At 42.1% G+C, this 27,199-nt stretch overlaps 1 protein-coding gene and 1 long non-coding RNA gene across 4 annotated transcripts; one reads left to right on the top strand and one right to left on the bottom strand.

Annotated features, from left to right (window-relative positions):
* Positions 1-4,406: 4,406 nt before the first annotated feature.
* On the bottom strand, positions 4,407-6,795 carry LOC123331254. Its single transcript, XR_006547813.1, has 2 exons — positions 6,218-6,795; positions 4,407-5,097 (listed from the first exon to the last, which is right to left on the bottom strand). It is a non-coding gene; the product is annotated as an uncharacterized LOC123331254 (long non-coding RNA).
* A 136-nt stretch (positions 6,796-6,931) lies between these two features.
* Positions 6,932-26,790, top strand: SEH1L (SEH1 like nucleoporin). Of its 3 annotated transcripts, none has more exons than XM_006041220.3 (9): positions 6,932-7,179; positions 9,933-9,983; positions 12,945-13,091; positions 15,302-15,513; positions 19,040-19,138; positions 21,005-21,145; positions 21,853-22,010; positions 23,280-23,430; positions 25,998-26,790. In XM_006041220.3, exons 1-9 carry the CDS (start codon positions 7,069-7,071, stop codon positions 26,194-26,196), a joined length of 1,269 nt encoding a protein of 422 aa, XP_006041282.1. In that variant the 5' UTR covers positions 6,932-7,068; the 3' UTR covers positions 26,197-26,790. The 3 variants fall into 3 exon arrangements, with proteins under 3 accessions (XP_006041282.1, XP_006041283.1, XP_044790757.1); XM_006041221.4 differs by having other exon boundaries at positions 24,406-26,103; XM_044934822.1 differs by lacking the exon at positions 6,932-7,179 and adding an exon at positions 7,558-7,705.
* The last annotated feature ends 409 nt before the right edge of the window (positions 26,791-27,199 follow it).

Genomic DNA, 27,199 nt, shown 5'->3' with positions numbered 1-27,199 from the left:
CCTGACCCACAGTGAGGCCTAACGAACCCAACATCGGGGTTTGGAGCAGAGAAGGTTCATTACAGGACCAACAGGAAGAATGGGCAGCTCATGCCCAACAGGCCTGAACTCCCGGATACTTTTCGGGGAAGATTTTTTGTTTTTTAATTATTTATTCATCTACTATCAGTTGTGCTGGGTTTTCATTGCCACACGCAGGCTTCTCATTTTGGTGGCTTCCCTTGTTGTGGAGCACATTGTTTTCAGGGATGTTCTTCTGTATCTAAAGTGTTAAAACCATCCACTGCCCTCACACCAGGCTTTCCTGCAGGGCAAATATCGGTGACCTGGAAATTTTGCCTAAGACAGAAGATTCTGTGTAAATATGAGAAAACCTGATTTGAAGTCCTGACACTGTCTGGAGAGATCATAATCCATGCATAGAGTGCCAGTCAGCACCAAGGGCTCTGCATTTGGTTCCTTTAATTATTGGACACTCTTACTAGTACTATTACTAACTCCATCAGAGGGGTGAGAAGAGGAGGCACAGAGCTATTAATTGACTGGTAAAGTGATTATTAATCAATGAGGAGGCCAGCAGACCTGGTGGCTGTAATGCCCAGGCAGCCTTCGTGAGCAAACCCACACCAAAGCCAGAACCAGGGCATCTGCATGCCAGAGAAAGGAGCAACAGGACAACCACAGCTCGACCCCAAATGGAGCCCCCGTGAAGTTGCAGCCAAGCAAATACTGCCCTCGGGTTGCTTTTGCGCCTTCTCCACAAGAACCTCCCCTTGTCCCGCTGTGGCACACTCCTAACCACGTTCCAAGTGACATGCACTCAGGTCAACTCCTGAGATGTGTACTGTGCCTCAGGATTCGCTGAAGTTCACGAGGCAGGCCAGGGTCGAAGCTACATCAGCATCAAGCTGTCTGACTACAAACCTGCCTGGTGGACCCAGATCTCATCCTCTAGGAAATGAAGGGAACAAGCACCAGGTGAGTGGTCTCAACCTTGGCATCACCAGGGCACTGCCTAGGGAGCTTTGAGAGAAAGAATGTCTTACACCACCGGGAAAAAATATCCACAGTTCATTTATTTGACAAAAGCCTTGCATTCGGAATATTTAAGGCTGTCTCACAAATGAACAACAAAAGGACTGTCATGTGGACTATTTATCTATTTACAAAAAAAAAGTGCCGCTGCTACAGCCTGGGTTTTGATACTGCCAGAAAGTGTGGCTCAATTAACCTGGGGTGTGATCTGGGCAAGAGGAGCTTCAAAAGTTCCCCATGTGATTCCAGTGTAAAAGTGAAGATGGGGGCATCTGTGCCAGGCCAGGGGCCAGTCCTAGGAGGGGCAGGGAGGGCTGTGTAATTTCTTTGTAGAACCCAGTGCTCACTGTGTTTGTTTCCTACAGCTGCTGAGCCAATGACCACTAATGTTATAACTTAAAACAACCCAAACTTATTCCCTTAAAGTTCTGGAGGCCAGTAGTTCAAAACAAGTCTTAAGGGGCTAAAATCAAGGTGTCAAGATGTCTTGTTCCTCCTGGAGGGTCCAGAAGAGCCTCTGCTCCTCACCTCCTCCGACTTCTGGAGGTGCCCATGTACCCGGGCTCACGGCCACTTCGAGCCAACTTCTGCCTCTCATCAGGTCACCTTTGCCCTTGATGCTGGCCCTCCTGTGTCCCCCAGAGGACTCTCTGACCTCCTGAATAGTCCAGGGTGTTCGCCCATCCTAGGACCCTTAACTTAAATCACACCTGAGCAGTTTCTTCACCGTGGAAGTTAACCTCTTCACAGGTCCTGGGGATTAGGACGTGGACAGACCTGACGGGCCTTGAATCCACTGCTCAAGTGCAGTTTTTCAGATGACAGAAGGAGAACTTACTCCTCTCCTGGAACCTTGGAACACAAAGGGCTCGGGAAGTTTCCACAGCTGATTCCAGCTACTTGGCAAAACGACCTCCAAAAGATTCCCCTTCTCCCTAGACGCCACAGCACCACACGTCAGTGTCCCAGATAACTGCTCCAGGCAGTGATCACAGTAGCAGAAAACTCCATTTTTTTCCTCAGATCCCAGGACAACAAGCCCCATGATAACAGGAGACCTAGAGGACAGTCAGGCCCCGCCTCTCCCTCAGCCCCAGAACTGAGTGGAGATCCCTGCCGCCCCTCTCTTCCTTCCTCACACCCAACCTCTCCCTCCCTCTCTGTTTAGTTGCCTGAATTCCTGACAAGGAGCATCAGGAATATCCTGCCCTCATGTTCCTGTTGAGGATTCCAAAGCTGCAGGGTTCCAACCATACCGACTCCATCCTCTGGCTCCACACCTCCACCTCCTGCCTGGCCAGGCCTCACCAACCTTTTCCCACCCAGATTTCCCACACCCAGGTGTTCGGTTTGATCCTCAACAAATGACAAACATCCTGAGGGTCAAGTGGGTCTGCTGGGAGGGAGCTGGGCCTCTGGAGAACAGCCAAGCACACCGGTTAGGAAACTCCCAGACTGGGTCTCTCTGCAGTCCTTGACACCAGTAAAAGTCCATTATCTTGTAATTTTACTCCTACCATGTGCTTTTTTTAAGAAAAAAAAATTTATTTATGACTGTGCTGGGTCTTCACTGCTGCACAGGCTTTACTCTAGTTGCAGCAAGCAGGGGCTACTCTCTAGTTGCAGTGTGCAGGCTTCTCAGTGCAATGACTTCTCTCGTTACAGAGCACGGGCTCTGGGGCATGTGGGCCTCAGTAGTTGTGGCACATGGGCTCTAGAATACAGGCTCAATAGTTGTGGCGTACAGGCATTTGAGATCTTCTTGGATCAGGGATCGAACCTGTGTCTCCTGCATCGGCACGCAGAGTCTTTGGCACTGAGCCACCATGGAAGCCTTACCATGCGCTTTTAACATGTAATTCAAGTGAGAGTGGGAAGAACAGATCCGAGGCTGTGCTTTCCTTTAGGCCCAGTAGCCACAGCCACCCTAGTCCTGAAACAGAGCCTTCCTGGCAGCTCAGTTCACAGCTGTCCTCTGAACCTGTGCAGGAGAGAGGCCGAGTCCTTCATCCCAGTGCCAGCTGTTGCTTCTACACCAGGAGGGAGGCTCGAATGGCAAGGTGAATCCTGGCTGGTGTTCCAGAAGCAGCCTCCCCCTCACCAGGCCTCAGCTGGGCCCATGTGGGTGGTGCCCTCCTTGCCAGCTTCCTCTGCCCTTCCCAGCATGGCTTCTTCTCTGCCCAAACCCAAAGGAAGACTTGCCCTGGGCTCTCTGCACCTGTATTAGATGGGCAGTGGAGCAGAGGGCGCCTGTCTGCAGGACTGCTTTCTCCCTAAGGTGCTGCAGAGAGAGGGAGGGAGAAGGCTGCCTCTCGGATGCTCAGGAAGGGGTCACAGACGCCTTGCCCAGCCAGCCCCTCTCTTCCCAGATGGTCACCTGTCGGTCTGGAGGTTACCCCTCTTTCTCCCTTGGGAGGGGCCCTCTCTCGCCCCCACATTCCTCCTCTTGGAGTGGATCTCCCATGGATCTCACTTTTCTGTGTGTCTTGCACACAAGGCACTGGCTTCCCTTTGTTCTGCTTAATCGTTTCAAGAACATCTGTCCAATGAGCAGCCTTTCTTCAGAGAAAAGGCAGCGTGCCCACACCTTTAGAAGGTAGAGAAAATACGAACTCCTGCTCATCATCAGATATTCCGGGTGCCCCAGCTCAGAGATACTTCTGAACTCCCTGTGCAGTGTTGTCCCCAGCAGTGTCTGGGCTCTGGGAGTGATGCAGGAAATTGCAGGTGCTCTGACTGCTGCGATTGTTGTGGCTACAGGTTCCTGCCAGCCCAAGCCCCGCCGAACCCAAGAGCCTGCACGACCCTTCCCAGTCGGGTCCCCTCCAGGGTCTGGATTCAGGGCAGCTGCAGGCTAAGTCTTGGTGTTCTGAGCTCAAGTGTACTTAGCCAACAAGCACGGAATTTAGAAATGTGAAGATTTCATTTCCAATTTGATGATATGCTGTCTGCTCTGTTATAAATCATGGAAATTTTCAGACGTTGCCTTGCCCACAGCTAGGAATCTGCCCAGTTGCTGTGCATTTCAAAGTTCTGCATGAGATGTTTTAGTGCCACCTACAGGTCTCTGTCTCTGGAGGTGCTGTGGACAGGTGGTGTACCCCACAGCCCCCCCAGTGGGGTGGGGGACCGTGCACAGGTGAAGCTCAGCAAATGGAATGCAGAGCTAAACAAGCTAAAGGCAAAAAGTACATATTGTACAATTTATGAAAGTACAAAAACAGGTGAAACTAATTGTATCAGAGTGTTGCAGAGAAACAGAACCCGCAGTATATTCTTTAAATCCCTTAAAATAAATCCCTTTCATATAAAATAATAATATAGAATAAGTCCCTATGTAAATGCACAGAGAATGCCAATATATATTTATATATGGTTTATATTTAAAGAGATTTATTTTGAGGAATCAGCTCATGTAACTGTGGGTGCTGGCAAGCTGAGGTCTGTAGGACAAGCTCTCGGGCTGAAGACTCGGGCAGGATTTCTGTGCTACAGTCTTGAGGCAGACTTCCTTCTTCTGTGGGAAACCTCCGTCTTTGCTCTTGAGGCTTTAAATGGAATGGATGAGACCAATCCAATGCTCTGCATCTGCCTAGCACGATACAACTGTCCTGTGCATAGTTCTCCCTTAGATCCAATCAGGACAGTGTCATGAACAGGTCAGTGTGGTAGCTCATAGAAGAGAACAGCAATTGAGACCCTTGTGGACTAAATTATGGCACAGGACTGAGGAGTGACACATGCCTGAGATAGGTCAGTGACGGTGTGGTGCTGGCCTTGCCAGATGAAAGCCAACTGCTCCTGGGGGTCTTTACTGACAGGGGAGGGAGAGAACAGCATCTGTCAGATCAACATCTGCAAACTAGGTGCCAGAGATGTGTAAGTTCTCAAGCGTTGAAGCCACATCAGACATCAGTGAAACATCTGAGAGCTCTCCCTGCACACAGAGAAAGGCCATGTGAGGACACAGCAAGAAGGTGGATGTCTTCCAGTCAGGAATAGCACTCTCACCTTGAAATGAAGTCTGCTGGCACCTTGATCCGTGACTTCCAGACTCCAGGCCTGTGAGAGAACACATTTCTGTTGTTTAAGCCACCCAGTCTGTGGTATCTTACTGTGGTACCCAAGCAGACCAGGACAACTGTGAAAGTGCATTGCTAGCCAAGCCTGCTAAAAGCAAACTGTTTCTGGTGGAAATCTTAATTAGCAAGTATTGAGGAAATGCATCTGTCAGACCCAACGGCTGTGAACCAGCTCCCATGGGATGAGTTAATCAGCTTGAGCAATGAAACGACATCTGTAATAGCAAGGGCAGTTGCAGTGAATGCCTGCATAAGTATACAATAACCCACCATTATTCTCCAAGACCCAGCTGCCTTCTGCACAGGCCAGAGGCAAGCAGCACTGGGATGTGGTGGGTGCCACCAGCCCTGCATCCTTCAAGCCGTTATTGGTGGCAGTAAGCTCTGCAGTATTGTTTCTGGCTCCCTACTCTCCTCAGCAGGGGCAGCTCTAGTGGCGTCCACTTGACCTTTCCCAGCATATAGCCCTCCTTCCACAGGTCAGGGAACCAACTTGAGGATTCTGCCTGTTGCCGAGTATGCCTACCCCAACCACATTCCAGAACCAGGGAAATAACCACAGGATGGCTTTGAGGACCCACTGTGAGACACACCTGAGCCGGAAAACCTCTGGTCAGCTGACCTCCTCAAGGCCTGCTCTGACTGGTGGATCACAGTGATGTTTTGGGTCTCCTGAAATCAGGGTCAGTTTGGAGCTGTGTGTTCAGAATTCTTGAAAAGTCTAATTATTTCCTTTTCCCCAAAGCATAATCACCGTGGTAAAAGGCCCCGGTCCCGTGAGGGAAGGCTGGAAGATTCAGTGTGTATTTTTGGCAGCACAGTAGGGTCTTTCCTCAAGGTGATCTGGCCTCCTCTTTATTCAAGGGTTTTTGGGTCTGTAAACTGGGTCAAGTGTGACGTTGACTGTAAGGCTGTCACTCTGTTTTTATGACTTTTGTGAGTACTTTCTCTGGCAATGAGTGTCTTTGACCTTAGAGCAGTTACAGTAGTTCTCAGTTATACCGGCAACTCACGGATTTGGGGGTTTGCCCTCGACGTACCGGGCCACAGTCCACACTGTCACATGTATGTGTCCTCTTAAAGTACCAATAAAATCTTACCATTTTTAGTGGGAGGGGAAAGGCAAGTGAAGGCGTTTCCAGCAAGGCCAAGCCATTTCTGCAGATCCTGGGGGGACGGGGACTGCCGGGGCCACGCCCCCTCCACATCGCACGTCTTGGACACAGGCTCCTTACGCACCGCTACTCTCTGCGCCCACTGCCGGGGCCCGGCCCGTCTCCCGGGGACACACGCCCCAACGCGATGAGATTGACTTAGGGCCGAGGCTTGCAGATGACAGTCTTAACCTTCATATTCCCCTAATCTCCACACTTCGACAGAGAGCTGCTTAAGTCCCCTTAGGGCACAGACGGGCTCTCCTTGTGGCTCAGCTGGTAAAGAATCCGCCCGCAATGCGGGGAGACCTGGGTTCGATCCCTGGATTGGGAAGATTCCCTGAAAGAGAGAAAGGCTACCCACTCCAGTATTCTGGCCTGGAGAATTCCATGGACTGTATAGTGCATGGGGTCGCAAAAAGTCGGACACGACTGAGCGGCTTTTACTTCACTTCACTCCAGGGCACAGACTGCGCCGCAGCCGGGCGACAGAGTAACTACGCGGCCCTCGCCGTGCCGTGTTTGACAGGCAGCCCGGCCTTGACGGGTATGGCGGACCGGGAGCGGAGCCTTACGGGGTGTGACGGGCAAGGGGCGGGGTCCCGCGGGGTATGACGGGCTAGGGGGCGGGGCCCCGCGGGGTATGACGGGCCAGGGGGCGGGGCGGGCGCAGCCCGGGGCGCCCGAGCAGCACGCGGGAAGCACCGCCGTGCGCGCCCCGGCGCCGGGTCCGGGTGGGCTGCGGTCCGCGCGCCGCCGCGCCGCCGTGTCGGAGGCAGGAGGGGCCCGGCGCAGCCATGTTCGTGGCGCGCAGTATCGCGGCGGACCACAAGGATCTCATCCATGATGTGTCTTTCGACTTCCATGGGCGGCGGATGGCCACCTGCTCCAGCGACCAGAGCGTCAAGGTGCGGGCCGAGCCTGGAAGCAAGCGGGACCTTGCGCGGCCCGCTGTCCGAGCGAGGGGCGCGTGGAGAGGGGACTGCTCCGGACTTGAGGCGCCTTGCCGGGCACGAGGCCCGGCGGCCTGGCAGGCTGGCGCCCTCCTCCCCGGTATTGTGGGGTCACTGCCGCCCGGGCCGCCTCTCAGCGGTTGTCTGCGTGCGTGCGTGCGTCACGGCGGCGGGCGCGCTCCCGCTGCGGGAGAAGCAGGGCGCGCCGGTCGGCCAGGCTTGCCCTGGGCTCCAGGCTGGGTCCGGAGCGCCTTGTGGGTAGGGGAGGTCTCGCTCGGCGGTGGTCGGCGGGACTCAGGACCGGGGGCGCTGGCCCTCCGCGCTCCGCGGACGCCCGTCGGATTGGGCTCTCTCCCTCCATGTTCTCACAGCCGGGCCGCGACTGCGCGGCCCTCGCTGACGGGTCTGTGGCGAGGCCCGGGTTTTCTCTCCGCCCTCCGCGGCCACGTGACCGTCGCGATAATTGGCGTCCGTTAACCGAGTAGGTTTCCTTATCCGCTTAGAGCTATTTCTAGAGGATTGTCCCGTGTGCGGAGTTTTTGTCTGTCGAGGTGTTGCAGTGAAAAGTCGTCGTTAATCCCGTTTTTTATGTTTTTGGAAGTTTTCCTTAGGCTCATTCCAGTAGAGAAATTAATGAGTATTTTAAAAGCTCTTGAGAGTACTTGGTAGATTGTCTTTTTGAAGTTTGTACTGTTTTACAGCTGCCGTTGAAGAGTATCAGTGTGATAGTTGTCCGTGTCGGGCATTATCATTGCGGTTTTTTCTTTAGTGTTTTCGTTATTGTAGGGAACTACAGGTAACAAAATTTACCACCTTAACCGTTTTTATTAAGTATGTTTGTATTTTTGCATCGGTCACCGCCATCCTCACTTTGCACTGTCCGTATTAAGCATGACTCACCGATCCCTGAAGCGTCCAACCCTGGTCCCCGCCCTTGTACTTTCTGTCTCTGAATTTGGCTACTCCAGTGGCCTCATACAAGTGGGATCGTACAGAATTTGTCTTTTTTGTGACTGGCTGATTTCACTTAACTTAATATTTTGAAGTTCATACGTGTTGTAGCATTTGTCATAATTTCCTTTCTGAGAAAGGAAGCGTTTAAATAATCCAAAAACTTTTAAAGAGGCTAAGTATATGTATCTGCATATACCACATTTTACATATCACTCATCTGTTGGTGGAGTTTGGTTCCTTCTACATTTTAGTTGTGAACAATGCTGCTGTGAATGTGGGTAAACAAGTATAGCTTTGAGACCCTGCATTCAGCTGGGTGCAGACCCAGAAGTGGAATTGCTGAAGCACATGGCAATTCTACTTTTATTTGAAAAAATTTTAATAATTTTTATCTATGTGTTGCTGTTCTTGGGCTTTCTCTAGTTTAGGAGAGCGGGGGCTATTCTTCCTTGCGGTGCTCGAGGCTTCTCATTAGTGGCGTTTCTCCTTGTGGAGGATGGGCTCTAGGTCACGCAGGCTTCAGTAGTTGTGGGTCATCAACTCTAGAAAGTGGGCTTGGCGTTGGCAGGCAAATTCTATCCACCGGGGAAGTCCTGTTTGAAGTTTTTTGAGGAGCCACAATACTGTTTTATCATTACATTTTAAAAAATTGATTTATTTGGGGGACATATTACATTTAAAAAAACGTCATGTTATTGTAATGTCTATTTTTTGTTGGTATGAAGGTTCAGTGTTTTGTCTTTGACTTACATGTACAGTTAAGTCTCGTTATTTGCAAGTTTTGTATTTGTGAATTTGCTTATTCTATAAAGTTTATTTGTAACCCCCAAAGCAACGCTCATGGTTATTTGTAGACATGACCAGGTGGCAGAAAAATTGGAGTTGTCCAGGTTGTGTTCCCAGCTGAGGTTGGACAGGTGACACTCTGCCTTTCATTCAGGCTTTCATAGTGTAAACAAGCGCCCTTCTGAGTGTGTGTTTGGTGCCACATTTTTCACATTTTCATTCTTTTTGTTGGTGAATTTCACTGGCTGAAGTGGTCCTCAAGTGTTGTGCTGCGTGTCCCACAGCAAGAAGTCTGTGAGTGCCTTCCCAAAAATGTGTGTGTTAGGGGAGCTTCATTCAGATGTGAGTTACAGTGTTGGTGTGATTTCAGTTCAGTCACTCAGTTGCATCCGACTTTTTGTGACCTCATGGACTGCAGTGCGCCAGACTTCCCTGTCCTTCACCAACTCCTGGGGCTTGCTAAAACTCATGTCCATTGAGTCAGTGATGCCATCCAACCATCTCGTCCCCTGTCCTTCCCTTCTCCTGCCTTCAGTCTTTTCCCACCATCAGGGTCTTTTCCGTGTTCAGTGATAGTGAATCAATAATGTATACAAAATAAGGTGTTTGCAAACATACACAGGTAAAACAAGGTTATTGATAGGTTGGTTGATAAATACATTGTGACCAGAGGCTCCTGTGAATTGCACCTGTTTCCCCTGGGGGGAGTGGTCAATATTGGCCCAGTGACTTTATAGGGCAGCAGCACCGTAAGTGCCCGACTTGAGTGGCACTGTTATCATTTCCATTAACTATTGGAGCGAAGGTTCCTTGACTGACATGTCCTCAGTCCTCAGTAAATATTTGGTTGAATGAATGAATGTTTACTTACTGATTTTATCTTTTGTGAATTTATGTTTCCCTCCTTTGTCCTCACTGACTCAATTAATTTTAGAAATTCTTGGTATAAAATATCTTTTTTCTTACAGGTCTGGGATAAAAGTGAAAGTGGGGAATGGCATTGCACTGCTAGCTGGAAGGTTAGTATTTATTTTTATGGTGATTTTAAAAAATTGAAACACTTACTGTAGGGTAGCATTAGTGACTTTGTGTTCAGTTTTGAGAATTATAAAATTTATACCTTTTACTTTTTTTCCACTATTAAAGTAGCAAATGTGCTTCAGAAAATTTGAAAGTACGAGTTTGAAATTCTGTAGCATTTTAACCTAATTGTTTTTAGCATCTCAGTATGTCTTTCTTTTTCCTTTACATATTTTTTAATAGTTGTGATGTTTTGTATATAGCTTTATTTTTTGCTTTAAAAAATTGCTGTACTCAGGTAGAGTTTTACATATCTTAAGAATTGTCGATTTTAAATGTACAGTTCAATGAATGTTAGTAAGTTTACACAGTTGGCAGCTCTGCCACAATCTAGTTTTAGAACACTTTTATCATCAACCCTGAAATTTCCCTTGTGGCAGCTTGGGAGTTAATCATCTTTCCCTTCTTATGCCCCAGGTAACCACTGAACTGTTTTCTGTTTATAAAGTTTTACTTTCTCTAGACATTTCATATAAATGGAATTCTATAGTATGTAGTTACTTGTTTCTACTTGCTTTCCTTAGCTTGTTTTTGAGGTTCATCCATGTTGTGGTATGAATCAGTGGTTTGATCCTTTGTAAAGCTGAGTAGTAGTCCATTGTATAGATAAAGCCACATTTTACTTACTCATTGACTATTCGATGGACATTTGTTTGTTTTTAGTTTTTGACGATTATGAATGCTGTTATGAACATGCCATACAAGTCTTTGTGTGGACATTTTTTATTCTTTTACATATCTAGGAGTAGAATTGCTGGACTGTGTAAGGTAAGGGAGTTAGAGAAGGCGAGGTTCAGAAAAAGAACGAGAGCAGCACTTCACAGGAACAGATCACCTTTAATGAGGCAAGAAGGGGCAGCAGTCAGATTAGCGAGCTGCTGCACTTAAGAAGAGAGTAAGTATATATAGGCATTTTGGAGATCGGCCAGAGGCTGGACCAGCTGGGAGCTGGGCGTAATCAACCTTAAATTCCATTTTTTCCTTCAGGTGAGAGAGTTCTTTGTTTTGCATAGAATGGTGGGGAGGACCTGGAGGGGAGTTTTTAACTCCAGGCTATTTTTGAGCCACATAATTTTCCTTCAGACTGTGTATACTTTTAACTTTTTTGAAAACTGCCAGACCATTTTCCAAAGTGCCTAAACCATTGTATGTTCCCAACAGCAATGTATGAGGGTTCCAGTCTGTCGTTTTGATGATGTTAGTAGCCATCTTGGTGGGTGTACAGTGTGTCTCATTGGATCTTGGTTTGTATGCCTTTAATAACTAACCCGGTGTTGATAGCATTTTCATGTGCATGTTTGTCACTTATTTACCATCTATGATGAAGTGTCTATGGAAATCTTTTGTTCTCCCCTCTCATTTCTTAAATTGTGGTGAGAGTCAACACAAAGTTCACCATTTCAAGTAAACAAATGTAAATGCATTTATTGCATTCACAATATTGTATAATTGCTTCCTGTATCTAGTTGTAAAACTTATTTTTATCACTTCAAAAGGAGGCTTGTATTTTTGCTTTATAATTAACAGGTTTCATTAGTAACTTAGGTATGTTTTAAAACATAAATACAGCAACAAAACAAATATGACAACAGATATACCCTATTTTGCTTACTAATTGATATTTGTTTGCTTTTTATTGTGATGAATCCTTTGTGCAGTCCTTGTTCTTTAGTTAGATCATGCTTTACCTGGAAGCTAATATTTAGCAGAGTCTCACTGCGCTAGTACATCTTTGACTAAATAGCCTATATAAGTAAGAAAAGTGAAATAAAAAGGTTGGACAGAACAGAGGATAAAAATAAGGGTGCAGGGACTTCCCTGGTGGTCCAGTGGTTAAGACTCTGTTTCCACTGCAGGGGGCACAGTTTCCATACCTGGTCAGGGAATGAAAATCCCACATGCCAGCAGCCAAAAAAAAGATGCAGAGTTTACCGTTGGATGATGACATTGTTACCATGTAGAAATTATTGAATTATGAAAGTGTTCTGAGATTGAGTGTACAAAAAGTGTTAGATACACGGAAGCCTGAAACAGATTTTGTGAGCATCATGGGTGGACTGGTGCTTGTGGTCATATAGTATTTTTATTGGAAAGCACAGACAATTCTCTTGATGTGAAATGCTTTAAGACTTTTCTGCCTTTTTTTTCTTGGTCAACATAAAGAGTTGAATAATAGTAATTTGATGTTTTTCATATATAAAGATAGTGCTATTGAGCTTTAAATTATTCCCTCACAATATGGAGATTTAGGCTTCTCTGTATTTGTCCTCTCATTGCCTCTTTTCCTAGCCAGACATCAGAATCATTTTAAACATTTTGTTGCTATGGTTTCTTATACTGTCAGGCTTTTGAAGCATATCATTTTGATTAATCTTACTTATTAGGTGGATGTTCCCTATAGAAGCAATGTGCAAGTGAAAAAAAATAATGGACTGATAGAATCTCTGTTTAAAAGCTTTGTTAGGTTAAACTCTGAACCAGGTCTCTGTTAGTAGCATTGGAAAAGGTCAACTTTATCCAGAAGGGTTTTTTTTTTTTAATTCATAAAATGTTAGAAGAACTTGACTCCAGAAGAGCTGTAATCCTAAAGATGAAGTATCTTCTAAGTTAAAAGTTCTAGAATTTATCTTGTTTTATTTTGGCCATGCTGCATGGCATGCAGGGTCTTAGTTTCCCAACCAGAGATTGAACCCGTGCCCCCTGTGGTGGAGTGTGGCATTCTAACCACTGGACCACCAGGAAATTCCCTAGAAGTTAAATTTTTAAATGTTAAATTGAGCAGCTTTTTTCCATTTGTTGAGGTAAAAATATCTGTATTCTATTTCTTCAAGTGACATCTTATATGTGTGAAAAATGAGTAAACTCCTCTTTTTCCTTTTTTTCTTTTTTTGATTCCTCAGACACACAGTGGATCTGTGTGGCGTGTGACATGGGCCCATCCTGAGTTTGGACAGGTTTTGGCTTCCTGTTCTTTTGACCGAACAGCTGCTGTCTGGGAAGAAATAGTAGGAGAATCAAACGATAAACTGCGTGGACAGAGCCACTGGGTGAGACATTTATTAGCTGTGGGTGGGTGGGTGGAAGCCAGAGCATCGGAAGAGCAGTGATCTTTCTGAGGACACTTTGGGGAAGTGAGACTTTCAGTCCCACCCCTCTGACCTACAGGGAGGGGAGAGGGCTGTGGATTGACTGATCACCATTAGCCAGTGAGTTAGTCATTCATGCCTATGTAATGAGGCCTCCATAAAAACCCTAAAGGATGGGGTTTGGAGGCTCCTGGGCTGGTGGAGATCTGGGGACCTGGTGCTGGCAGGAGCGTGGGGGCTCTGCGCCTGTCCCTGACTGTACCCCTTGGGTCTCTTCCATGTGACTGTTCCTGAGTTACAGCAGGCAGTGAGAAGCACAGGTAACACCCTGGTTTTGGACTGGTACCTGAAGAATGACGATCTTGTGGGACTGAACTCTGCGCCCCAAAATCTGATGCTATCTACAGGTAGTTAGTGTCAAAACTGAGTTGAATTCTCCTTGGACACCCTTCTGGTGTCAGAATTGTCTGTGGGTGTGAGGATTAGCCCCCAACCCCTCTCCAGAATTGAAATTGTTACCAGAACCCTTTTACTTCTTTAGGGAAATGTCTAATCAGGTCCTTTGTCCATTTTTTGTTGTTGAGTTGTAGGTCTTCAAGTGACATCTTATATGTGTGAAAAATGAGTAAACTCCTCTTTTTCCTTTTTTTCTTTTTTTGATTCCTCAGACACACAGTGGATCTGTGTGGCGTGTGACATGGGCCCATCCTGAGTTTGGACAGGTTTTGGCTTCGTGTTCTTTCGACCGAACTTTATGTACTTTATTTCCTTAACGGATATGTGATTTCCAAATCTTCTTTCTCATTCTGTTAAGTTGCCTCTCCAGTCTCTTGATAGAATGTGCAAGGGTTGTGTGCAAGGATTTCATGAAGTATAGTTTAGTTTTTCTTTTGTTTCCTTGTGTTTCTCGTATCATAAGTCATTGCCAAATCCATTGTCATGGAGACTGGCCAGAATTTTCTTTTAAGAGTTTTATAGTTAAGTGCTTATGTTTAGGCCTTTGACTCATAAAGTTAATGTTTGTATGTGACATAAGGCAGGTATCTATCGTAACTCTTTTGCACTTCAGTGTCCAGTTTTCTGAGCACCTTTCATTGAGAAGATTGTCTTTTCCCTATAGAATGGTCTTCGGCATCCTTGTCAAAAATCAAGTGTATTTGGAGAGTGGTGGCAATATGAAGGATTTTTTTCTTCAAACTTAATGATTTGTATTTAGTGTTTCAGCATTTGTGTTATATTAATTATTTATATTATAATCCTGTAATTGCTACCATTCCTAAACCCAACTTACAGGAGTTGGGTCCCAAAACTATAGACAGTAAGCTGTTGATTTCTAAATTTTTGTTGACAGTTTCAGTCAAAAGTCAGCTCATGTAGGAGCCGGGCAGTAGCTGGTTGGTATCTGCCATGCTGGGGTTCCCTAATTTCCAGAACACCAGCTTCCTACCATTCTCTTGGTCTCTGCTGCATGCCTTCTTTTAAAAGTGGATACTCTTGATCCAAGCAGGGTTAACCAGCACTTAGACTTGACGGGAGAAGTTGTACTCCCTCCTTTTTGCTGTTAAAGGATCTTAAGGCAGTTTGCAGCCTGCTTTGCATGACAAAACTGCCCATATGAAAATTCTAACATTTTCTGCTTTTCTCCTATCTGCCTAAGGGCTTCCCAGGGGGTGCTAGTAGTAAAGAACCCACCTGCCAGTGCAGGAGATGTAAGAGACTTGGGTTCAGTCCAAAGTTGGGAAGATCCCTTGGAAGAGGACATGGCAAACCCATTCCAGTATTCTTGCCTAGAGAATCCCATGGACAGAGGAGCCTGGTGGGCTACAATTCATAGGATTGCAAAGAGTCAGACACAACTGATTTAGTGCACACACACTGCTTAAGAAGAAAGAATTTATCTAATTTAATAAAGTTAGGCTTCACAAGGTCTTCTTACTTCTGCATTAAAGGAGCAGCTGATTATAGGTCACTGATTGTGAGCTTGTGTACATGGTGTTTTGCCAAGTCCTTTGGAGGAAATTGAGGCCTCCCCAGGTTTTGAGTGTCTTTTCAAGGTTGTACAATTTTCTGAGGAAGTGGCAACGGATCTCTGTGATTCAGAGCCTGTGTTCTTTCACTCTGACATCCTTTCTTTTTGTGTGTAATTTACTTTTTTTTTTTTTTTTTTTCAGGTAAAGAGGACAACGCTGGTGGACAGCAGAACGTCTGTTACCGATGTGAAATTTGCTCCTAAGCATATGGGTCTCATGTTAGCAACATGTTCAGCAGATGGGATAGTTAGAATCTACGAGGCTCCAGATGTCATGAATCTCAGCCAGTGGTCTCTGCAGCATGAGATATCATGCAAACTCAGCTGTAGTTGTATTTCGTGGAACCCTTCAAGGTAGGTGATAGAAGCCTAGTAATCATTACACTTAGCATCAGATGCTTTATTTTTTTGAATATGCTTTTCTTAAGTGGTCTTATCTATTTTTAAAAATATATATTATGTAGAATAATAATTCTCTTTTCTCCACCCTGTCATGTCGCTTATCCCTCTATTTCTACTCCATAGAAGAAGCTAGCCACTGTAAACATTCTGGTGCACTTTCTGAACTTTTCCCATGTATATACAAGTAAATATTTACTGCCTTTGTAAACACACAGATATATATACACAAACACACCCAGGTATATGCTATCCTGTACAAGTGGACCCAAAACACACAGACGTGTATAGGTCTAACATTTTCCTTTTTTGCAGTTTGCTTCTTACACTTACAAATACATTGTGGGCTTTTAAAAAAAAATTCTAGTTTAAAATTCTTTTTGATTATGTCGGATCTTAGTTGCAGCACGAGAGAGCTTTCGTTGCAGTGCGGGGGCTTCTTTCTAGTTGTGACATGTAGGCTCCAGAGGACAGGGGCTCTGTAGTTGAGGTGTGTGGGCTCAGTACTTGTGGTGCCCAGGCTTAGTTGCCACTTGGCTTGTGAGATCTTTGTTTCCCGACTGGGGATCAAACCCACGTCACCTGCTTTTGACGGTAGATTCTTAACCACTCGACCAGCAAGGAGGTCCCCCCATCATGTGTGTTTTCCTTTGTCTTAGTGCATCTAGTCCTATCTTACTCCTTTCCTTGCTGCACAGAGTGTGATTCTAAGACTGTCACTATTTTAAGTGGTTTCCTTGTGCCTCTGGGTCTTGCCATGTTATCTTTAAACAGAATTTATACTCACTCGGTGAAAGATGACTTTAGCACATTAAGAAAGCTTTCTGTTTGTGAAGATGTGACAAGATATTTTATTTGTTGTTCTTCAGTTGTATGTAATTGTCATAATTAAAATACTTCTCCACTTAGTGATTTATCAATTTTCAGACTGTATGTTGACTCACCTCTCTTTTAAAAAAAGAGGAAATTAGTTCTTTTTTGCTTCTGTCACACACTCACTCTCTGATTTCCTAATGTTTTGTTACACTGCTTGTATAGTGACAAGATTTATAGTATTTGTCTTTATGTTTTGTAAACATTTAGTACACATAAAAGTACTTTTATCTTTTGATTATAAATTGATTCAAAATATTAAGTAGCAACTGAATTTGTAAGACTAGATAGTATTCATTCTAGACACAGATTAATCTGTTTTCATAGCTGTAGTTCACAGAATAATGTGACATTGACTTTGACAGGTGCTCTTTTCTCGTTATTGATTCCTTTACTTCGGGTTATATTTAGGTGTCACAGTTTTCATATCATGAGTTGTCTTTGGATTTTTTGTTTTCCTTTGGTCACGCAGCTCTTAAAGTAACTCTTTTTTTTCCCTCCATAGGGGTTGATGGCAAACTATAAACTCGAGAACACCTAAAAATGTCTTAGTTTTACTCCATGCTTAATTGTAGTTTGGCTAGCTCTAGAACTTTGGTTAAGTTCAAAATGTAAGAATTGCAGAGATTTTAAAGGATTCTTGAATCTTTTAAATTTTAGTTGGTGGGAAGTGTGTGGTCAGTCTGATACTGGATCTTTTGTAGGGAGCCTATTCTTTCTGGAAAGTTTTAGGATTTTATCTTATTACTATTTTGAGAAGCAAGTATATTCTGTGAGTTTGGGGTTTGTCCATTTTGACAATACAGTGACTTTTGATTGCAGAAAGTCTGAATTTTAATATGGCCACATTTAAGTCTTTTATGTTGTTGTGCTTTTATTTTTTTTATTTGAGAAATTCTTTCCCACCTTGATGTTATCAAGTGTCTTCTGAAAGGTTTTTGGGTTTACCTTCCCTTCTGGCTCAGCTGGTAAAGAATCTGCCTTGCAATGCAGGAGACCTGGGTTCGAGCCCTGGGTTGGAAATATCCCCTGGAGAAGGGAAAGGCTACCCACTCCAGTATTCTGGCCTGGAGAATTCCATGAACTGTGTAGTCCATGAGGGTCGCAAAGAGTCAGACACAACTGAGCCACTTTTACTTTCACTCTTAAATCATTAAACCTCCTGGAATTGCTTTGTATGGTTTAAGATAATGGAATTCTAAAATTTAACCAGGATGTTTCCAGGTATTTTTTATTTATTAGAAAAGATTTCAAATATAGTAATAATACAATAGACTCTTATATATTCCTCCAGATTTCTTGATTTCTGATGGCATATTCTGATTTCTGCACTCTTACAGTGTATTCTTTCATCTCTTCATGGAGGTATAGAAAGGAGTTGCAGATGATCAGTCTCCCATATTCAGAGAGTTGGATGGTTTTGCTCACTGTTTAGTTATGAGCCATATTTGGCAGATGGTTTAAGTGTGATCCTTTTTTTTTCTAAATATACAAATGAGGTAATCCTCAATTCAGGTTGCTATCTGGATGTTTTAGAATTTATTTTTTAGAATATTTAACAAACGATTTATATTTTCAGTGATTTTAGAATATATTATTGTAAATGTACTTGTCCTTGCTCAGATATTTAACATTGTGAAAGAATAATCTGTGGAACACTGAAAGAAGAAAATCTTGTGAGAAACTGCTGTAATTTACACCCCTTCAAATAGCCAAGAATTATAGTATATAACTTGTCATTTTATTTTGTCACTATAGCACTTTACAGTTTACTTGGTATTTTCCTTATATTAGGTGATTTGATCTGGTTATCAGAAGCTTTAGTAATAAAGACCTAAATTTTTTTTAATTACATTTTGTTTTCAGCTTTATGAGACTGGCAGATCACAACATCAAGACTAAACAATCTTTAAACATCAAGGTTAAATAGTACCTCTATGTCACTTTCATAGAGGTATTACTTAATCTGAATGTGGGAGGCAAGGGAAATCAATATCTAGGTAATTAGACATAGAAATGGAAAAAAAAAATTAACCTAGAGTTCACCTCAGAGTTCATTCTCTTATTGCTTATCTTTTGCCTTTTAAAAATGTAGTTGGCTACAAATGAGTGTGGAGACTTAAAGAATGATAGGCATGCCTTCCTAGGGATGGTCTTTTCTGCTTTCCTCCTCCATTGGGATGGGATTCTTTTTGTGCAAAGCATGTAAAAAATTTTTTTGCCATGAATTTGGTCACCATAAAGTTACTTTTCATGTAATAGTTAATGACCAGATATTTTTAGGAAGAAAAATTCTAAGATCTCTTAAGTGGTTTTTGTTTTTTTTTTAATCAATTGAATGCTTGAAGCCTTTTCTTTGGGGAAAAGGACTACTTTCTATCTCAGCCATAAGAAAATGTGGTAGAAATATGGTGAAAGGCTGGTGTCCTTGGTCCCCAAGATGAGACCTCTGGGGTACCCTTCCTGGGAGTGCAGCACTGGGCATAGCAGGGGTCTAGTCCACAGCTGACCGGTGGGTTGCACAGCTGCTGGATGAGTTTTTAATTCTCTGAACTATATGTGTGTTGATGTTATAATTGAGAAAACACATTTTTCTATTCCTTTCCAGCTCTCGTGCTCATGCTCCCATGATTGCTGTAGGAAGTGATGACAGTAGTCCAAATGCAATGGCCAAGGTTCAGATTTTCGAATATAATGAAAACACCAGGTCAGTAGTACTTTGGTTTAGTTATTGTTATGAATTGCATTTAATTTTTTAAAATGTTATTTCTTTATTCATTAATTCAGTTATGCATTATTTGTCATATTTACTGATTTCCTATGATATACTAAGTTCTCTGTTCTGGTAATAACTAAATTGAGTGATGTAGCTGCTGCTGCTGCTGCTCCTAAGTCACTTCAGTCGTGTCCGAATCTGTGCGACCCCATAGATGGCAGCCCACCAGGCTCCTCTGTCCCTGGGATTCTCCAGGCAAGAATACTGGAGTGGGTTGCCATTTCTTTCTCCAAGGCAGGAAAATGAAAAGTGAAAGTGAAGTCGCTCAATCGTGTCCTACTCTTAGCGACCCCATGGACCGTACGTAGCCTACCAGGCTCCTCCGCCCAGGCCAGAGTACTGGAGTGGGGTGCCATTTCCCTTCTCCAGAGTGATGTAGAGGAAAAGGTAAAATTGGTCTCCCAGTATGTACCATCATGCACGGAAAACAAAAAAATGCAAAATGGTGATGAGTTTTATAAACTGGAAGATTCATTCAAGAAAGACGGTAGAATGAGTAGAAGTTGGCCAGACAGAGACAGTGCAACTTTCTAGGTGGAGAGAGTGAGCCAGTGTAATCTCACTGTGGTTGGAACATAATGGGTCAAAGGGAGACCATGTGGTGGGAAACCCGCAGGGCTTATGTCTTCAAGACCTCCTGCTTAGTGTCCAGTCTTTATCTTAAGGGTATTCTGAAGCTGTTAAAAGACTTCCGAATTGGAGGGTAACAGGATCAGATGGTCGTTTAACTCTTCCTGAGATGTGGAAATAGACTTTGGTATAGCTTCCCTTTTTTAGAGATTTTTTTTTTTCCTTAATTTTATTTATTTATTTATTTATTGCTTTTGGTTGTGCTGGGTCTTTGTTGCTGCTCAAGCTTTTCTCTAGTTGCAACAAGTGGGGGGTACTGTCTAGTTGCAGTGGGTGGACTTCTCATTGCAGTAGCTTTTCTCTTTTTGCAGAGTCCCGAGCTGTAGGGTAAGCAGGCTTCTGTAGTTGCGGCTCTCAGGCTCTAGAGCACAGGCTCAGTAGTTGTGATGCATGGGCCTCAGTTGTTCCGTGGCATGTGAGACTTTTCCTGGATCAGAGGTTCAACCGCTGTATCCTGCATTGGCATGCGGATTTTTTAAGACTTAGCCACCAGGGTAGCTCTGGTATAGCTTCCTTTATCATCACTTAAAAAAATTCAGTTCTTCCTGTTATTAGCTCAACTTTTTTCTTTACACTCAAATCTTAGGAAATTCAGGTACCCTTTTTCTTAAAAAAGATATTAATAGCTAACAAAGCAAGATCTCATTCTAATTTTTCGTAAACTCTGTTTGAAGCTAAACTTAAGAAAATTGAAAGAAGAAACCTGGGAGGTTATATTCCTTTCCTAGGGCTCCCGAAACAAATTACTACAAATTGGTGGCTTAAATCAGAAGTTTATTCTCATACTTCTGGAGGCTGGAAATCTGAGATCAAGGTATTTATTGTCAAGGCTTGCTGCCTTCATACTCTTTCCTTGTCTCTTCCAGCTTTTGGAGGCTCCAGGAGTTCCTTGGCTGAGCAGCATAACTATAGTCTCTGCCTGGTCTTAACATGGCTTCTCCTCTAATGTCTGTTCTCTGTCACCCTGAGATCCTTAATTATATCTGCAAATGCCCCTTTCCTTAGGTCACAGTTTCAATTCCTGGAGGTTGGCGCTGTGACGTACTGCACACAGCAGAGGTGAACACTACTACATATGAGCAAGATGGAATAATGGAGATACCTAGACATATGGCTTTTAAAAATTTTCATTTATGATAATTTTAAGGTAAATTGTTTTTTCATTAGGAAATACGCAAAAGCTGAAACTCTCCTGACTGTCACAGACCCTGTCCATGATATCGCCTTTGCTCCCAACTTGGGACGATCTTTCCACATTCTTGCCATAGCAACCAAAGACGTGAGAATTTTTACATTAAAGCCTGTGAGGTGAGTTTCTGAAACAACTACTTTGAAAATTCTCTTACCTTTTGCTTTATTTGCATTTGTGGAGGAAAGTGTAGAGGCAAGAATGATCTGAATAATAGATTCTTAATGAACATTTTATCTATCAATATATGACTTTAGGGAATGGGGAGAGTAAAGAGAGAGAGATGTTTGCTTAGTTGTGTTTTATTTAGGCAGATACTAAAAATGAATTAGATCTTCTGAATAAAATTGGATGCTATACATGTTTGAAGGAATGAGAGGTGGCAGTCTACTTAGGGAAAATTAGCACTGAGACATTCTTGTGAATAACTTATTTAGCTTTAATTTTGGAATTCTGAACCTCAGTTCTTTTTCTTTTTTTCCCTTCTTTCTTCCCTTTTCTTATTCTTCCTATTACTTTTCTTTTTAAAAAGTAATCATTTTCATCTCTCTTATTCTTCAGCATTTTGTGGGGAATAAAATCCTCTTTAGTCGCTGAGTATCTTTTATGCGGTAGGATCATGCCAGGTACTGGGGAGTCAAATGAAAGTGGCTTGGCCCAACTCTCAGTAAGCTGTTACAGAGGTCGGGGGTGGATATGGATATGACCTTCTGGTGGCATGTATGTGAGACCATTGTTATTATTTAGAACAATGAGAGTCTATGAGTGTATGTGTGTGTCCATACTCAGAATTCCTTAGGAATTTTTTTTTTATTATTATTAACAGGAAAGAACTTACTTCCTCTGGTGGGCCAACAAAATTTGAAATCCATATCGTGGCTCAGTTTGATAATCATAATTCTCAGGTCTGGCGAGTGAGTTGGAATATAACAGGAACAGTGCTGGCATCTTCAGGAGACGATGGCTGTGTGAGGTTGTGGAAAGGTAATAGTTCAGTGGAAGAATTGTTGCTGTATGTTGCTACTTTAGAATTTTCCCTTAGAAATGTAAACTCTGAAATATTTTGAAAAAAATGTCTATGGTTACTTTTAAATTAATGTCTCATATTGTTTTGAATCTCTATCATTTTACCTAGTTCATAGCAGTGATTGACTAATTGAATTACATTTCCGTGTGGAATAAAGTAGAACTAATTGTGACAGAATATACACTACCTCCAAAGATACCATTTGCTATGGGTGTAACTTGTATGAGTTCTCTACAGACTCAGGATACGGTCGTCTCTTGATTGAACAACTGCTTTAGCCAATTAGCACTTAAAAGAAAATTTAGGGTCTTCCTCACTTCTCTACAGCTCCCCAAAGTTAGAGAATCTTGAGGCCAGTGATTCTAAAAGTTTTACAAATGCCAAGCAGAGAGAAGGCACTGTGGACATTTGACACTGTGGGTGTTGTGGTCTGCTCTTCTCCATGGATGTTTATCCACTGGGCAAGGGTGCCATGGTCTGTGCACCACTCTAGTTGGCAGCATCCCTTTCTGAGGATGTGATTACAGCCCAGTTCCCTTCCCCTGAGAAGTGGCCGTTCCCAAAATGCAGTTTGACTGAGTCTCCCTGGGTCAGCTTTTGGCTGTGGTAGAACCAGCCAGGCCTCAGGGTCTCTGTTGCCCTGTCTACCTCTGGACTTTAGTCAGGACAGCCCCACTCCACCCAGCAGGCTCCCTACTTGGATTTCCTGGGCTCGGTGTTTTTAGTGACCAGTTTTGCATCCAAACCATTTGGCCAAGCTGGATAAGCCACTCAGACCCCACAGGTTCTGTTACCTACATCCATGGGGACATTAGATACTCATGTGACTTACACTTGCTTAACTGAGAATGTGACTTTGTTACCCACACATCATACCTGAAATTCATTGTAATGAAGACAGAATTTATTTTGATGATAATGTGATAATGTGGTAGCTTACATCTGTCAATATGTATCTTGTAAGTAAAGGAGTGGTGAAAGTTTTGTTTTTTAAATTAGTAATTCTTTAAAAAACTTCAAAAAATAATTGTTAAAATTGAGATATTTTATTAAATACCTAATATTTAATGTTTCATTAAATATTTAATGTTTCATTAAAAAAAAGTCTTTGCCATTAATCCTAAGAGATGCATAGCCCGTAGGTCTCTCTTATTTCTTTAATTGTAGATTTGTGCACTGGAACATAGTTGTTAGTCATGTTGATGTGTTGACCACTTTCCTTCCAGCTAACTATATGGACAACTGGAAGTGTACTGGCATTCTGAAAGGTAATGGGAGCCCTGTCAATGGGAGTTCTCAGCAGGGAAACTCAAATCCGTCCGTAGGTTCAAATATCCCAAGTCTTCAGAATTCACTAAATGGATCTTCTGCTGGCAGGTAGGCTGTTTTGTGAGAAAACTAGCAATTATCTTCTTTTTAAATCATTCAGGTAGCCATACTGAAGGTGTGTTATTTTGTGGGTTTTTAGATTGAATCAAGAAATTCGCACATAATTGTGACACTAGAAGAGAAAGCACTTTAGTATCTCTGTATTTGGTTTATTACTTGGTCATAATATTTACAGGTAGGTTATGATATTGTGATACTTAGTGGTCTACCAGGGACATCTGTAACTGGGAAGTAGCGAGATGAAGAGGAAGTGTGGGACAGCGCTGGGGCTCGTAATCCAGAGGAGTCAGTGTCGTTAGTGCTGGGAGGGTAGCCTTTGAGTCAGGTTAAACTAAAATTGTATATAAAACACATGAACTAAGGCTGTAGAAGAGTGAGTTGTGTTTTTTTGTGTGTGTGTTTAAAACTTTCATGTAGATTGTAAGAGGAAATGGTAAATTGAATTGATTTTTAGAATTTTTAGTATATTTTAGCTTCGCAAAGCATGTTTGATGTCATTAGAGTCATCCTTTGTTTTCATATTCAAATTTCAAATATGAATTTGTAAGGTAAAATTATTTTAACATGTCTTTGTGAATAATTTGGAATACTATTAAGGAAAATTTAACGCACAGCCTTAACAAACTATACTGTAATGGTTCTTTTGTCAATTTAAGAGAATTGTATTTTAAATTTCCTATTTTTATATTATTATATTTTTGTAAAGAAGTCCTGCTTTTTGATTTTTAAGTATTTGCATAAAAACAACTTCAGGTACCAAAATTATTTCATGAAGCAGAAGATACTAGTGTTAATTCTTTTTTTTTTTTTTTTTAAATCTAGTGTTTGGTTGCTGCCTGTACTGCATATTTTTTTTGTAAAGAGCTTTGAAGTTTTGATCTGTGTTCTTATTGTGCAAATAACCATGTGTGTTAGATCTGTGATGCATTTTCCCTTCTCCATTTGTATTATGTCCTTTAACAGAAAGCACAGCTGAGTACCAGCTAACTGGAGTAACTTTGCTGTTTTGCTGCTTGTTGCATGCACACAGGAATGGAAAGCGAACTCCTTTTCCCCTTCCCCAGCGCCGTTTGACCTCTCCCAAGATACACCAGCAGCCTGCTTACTACTAAACGCAATCCAAAAGGCCTTTAAAAATACAGTGTATATCATTTTTTTTGTACTAGCCAGTTTATTGACACTTATTTAAAATTTTTGAAATATAAATTGAGAGGCTTTTTGTTGAGACACTGTCACCAAAACAATTTTTTGAAATGTTTCTGAAACTCACGGGTTTTAAAATTAAAAGATTGTTACCATCCTCAGTAGTTGGGAGGAGGGAAAATGTCACTATTCCATCTGGAGAATGTATATAGACTTCTGTCTTTTATTTTCTAAAACAGTAGGCAAAATGAATTTTTATAATTTCAATTTGAGGACTGAATAAGTATTTTTCATAAAGATTGTTTTGAGTGCTAATTTGTTTACTTTTTGTAGAATTGGTTTATACATGATACTATTCAGTATAACTGTTATTTCTTTGAAATGTTTAAACTATTATTAGTGAAAGAGTGAGAGAAATAGTAGTGACAGTAACTTGACTGTACAGTTTGTAGCCAGACAACATTTGGTATTGCTTCATTTTTATTTTGGTAGTAAAATGAAAACATCGTTGTAAGTTTTCAGTTTATATTCACTAAAGAGGTAAATATTTCTAATATGTGCTTGTATATTTTTATGGTGTGATTTCATGGCTTAAGGTTTCCTTCAAGTCAAAATTTGGAAATATATTATAAGAAGCAGATAAAGCTTTGCTAAAATTGTGCATGCATGTTAAACCTCCAGGTTCCATGTCCCAGAATTTTCTTAATTTTGTTGGCTGCTTCATTTAGTTCATATCCTCTGATGACAGAGCTATAAATCTTTTTTTGAGAAAATGCTAAAGTATTACGGGTAAGTTATAGTAGGCTAACAGTAGAACATATTTTTGAGCCCTTTTATTTATCAACATTTTGTACTAATCAAAGGTTTTTGCAGAAAAACATCTAAGTGTGTTCAAAGACTATGTTTCTTGGAAAGTATGTTGCAGTAGCTGGCCATACCATGTGAACGTCTCCCTGAATTGGTCCCGAGAGTCATGTGTGCACTAAAACTGCTGTTGCTAGAGGGGAAGCATTGCTTAAAGAAAAGCTTATGTGATATGTAAATTTCAGGATAGCATCAGTATGTTTCTGAGAGATTAGAAAATGTTTTAAATTATATAATGTCTTCTTTTGTAACATTCATACTGAAGATTTTTTTTTAACATTTTAAGTTAAACAGATTCTATTTCTTTTTTCAAGTTTCTATACTTACTTAAGCAAGCCTGATTTGAGTAAGGGTCTTGATTTTGCTGTTATGTTCTGTTAGTTTTGGCATGAATATACTAAAGCTTTTTTTTCTAGCATGTGTTTTCCCCTCTTTGGTTCTCTTTGTATTTACTACTTTTCTCTTTTTCTTCTGTTTTTTTTTTTTTTTTTTTCTCTCTGTTGTTTTTGTTTTGTTTTGGTGTTTTGTTCCTGTCTTCATTGTTTCAGGTATTTCTTTCCCCCTCTGGATTCCCCACGGGCTGGATCGAGATGGTCCAGTTATGCCCAGCTCCTTCCTCCTCCTCCTCCTCCTCCTCTGGTAGAGCACTCTTGCGATGCTGACACTGCCAGTCTCCAGTATCCTCACCCTCGCAGACGATCTCTCTCTCGGCCTCTTAATCCCTTACCTGAGAATGAAGGGGTTTAAAAAACACTGATTTAACACTTAAAGGCCTTATTCAAGTGCTTGTAAATGCTTTCATTCCTGGCTTTTTGTTTTTCTTTCAGAAGATGTTTCTAATTTAGGGCGTGTCTTGCATGTATTACAACCAGAACATGGTGTTTGGAACCTAAATGTGTTTGTGCTTTTGCATCAAAGGAATATTTGTTTTATTGGTTGATAACCTTTGATGAAATAATGAGACGTGTACACACAACATTAACTGTGAGTTACACACAAATGGTTGACTTCAAAGTGCCTGTTCTGTACATTTTATTTTGAACTGTTATGGTGTTAAGTTTCTTATGGTTTGTCATACTGGTTAATGTGAAAGCATATTATAAAGTTCATCTTGCCTTTGAGACATATTAAGAACTGTTTTTGATTTTTCAGGCTAATGTTGCAACTGACTAGTTTGTAAAATAAATCATTCCTGTGTATAAAGCAGCAAAACATAATAAGACTGTTTGGTCTTTTTTTTTCTTTTAAAGAAAACTGCCTTTCACTACTTGGAATTACTGTTTAAAGCTTTTGTAATTATTCTCCAAGTAGATTATTTAATAAAATATATTTTTAAATATATGAATCTGTTGCCTTATAAAAATAGAATGTATTCTATTTGATGGTTTGTAAAGCTTATATCTCCTAAAATATCACATTGCTAAAAAAAATCCCAACAGTCAGAAACTGAGGGATGATCGTGGCATTAATTTAGAAGGTAGAAAGTTAGTATGTAGACTAACATCTAGATCCAACAGATGTCTACTTAGACTATTTGAACAGCATTTCATGTGCCTGTCAGCTAATCACACATTGATGGTAGAGCTGTTATAAATGTATAACTTAAAATCTAATTTTCTAAGACACTTTCCTATCAATAGACACTCTCCTCTTAAACCCCAAGAGCTTTTCCACATGCAAGGATAAATAAGGTCCATTATGCTTTAATTTAAGGTGAAGTCTTCCTTCTGTTAAAGGACTTACTTTAGAC

The sequence above is a fragment of the Bubalus bubalis genome, chromosome 22, assembly GCF_019923935.1.
Source record: "Bubalus bubalis isolate 160015118507 breed Murrah chromosome 22, NDDB_SH_1, whole genome shotgun sequence".
NCBI lineage: Eukaryota > Metazoa > Chordata > Mammalia > Artiodactyla > Bovidae > Bubalus > Bubalus bubalis.
Note: the sequence above shows the minus strand (reverse complement) of the source record. Positions and strands in the feature narration are given on the sequence as shown.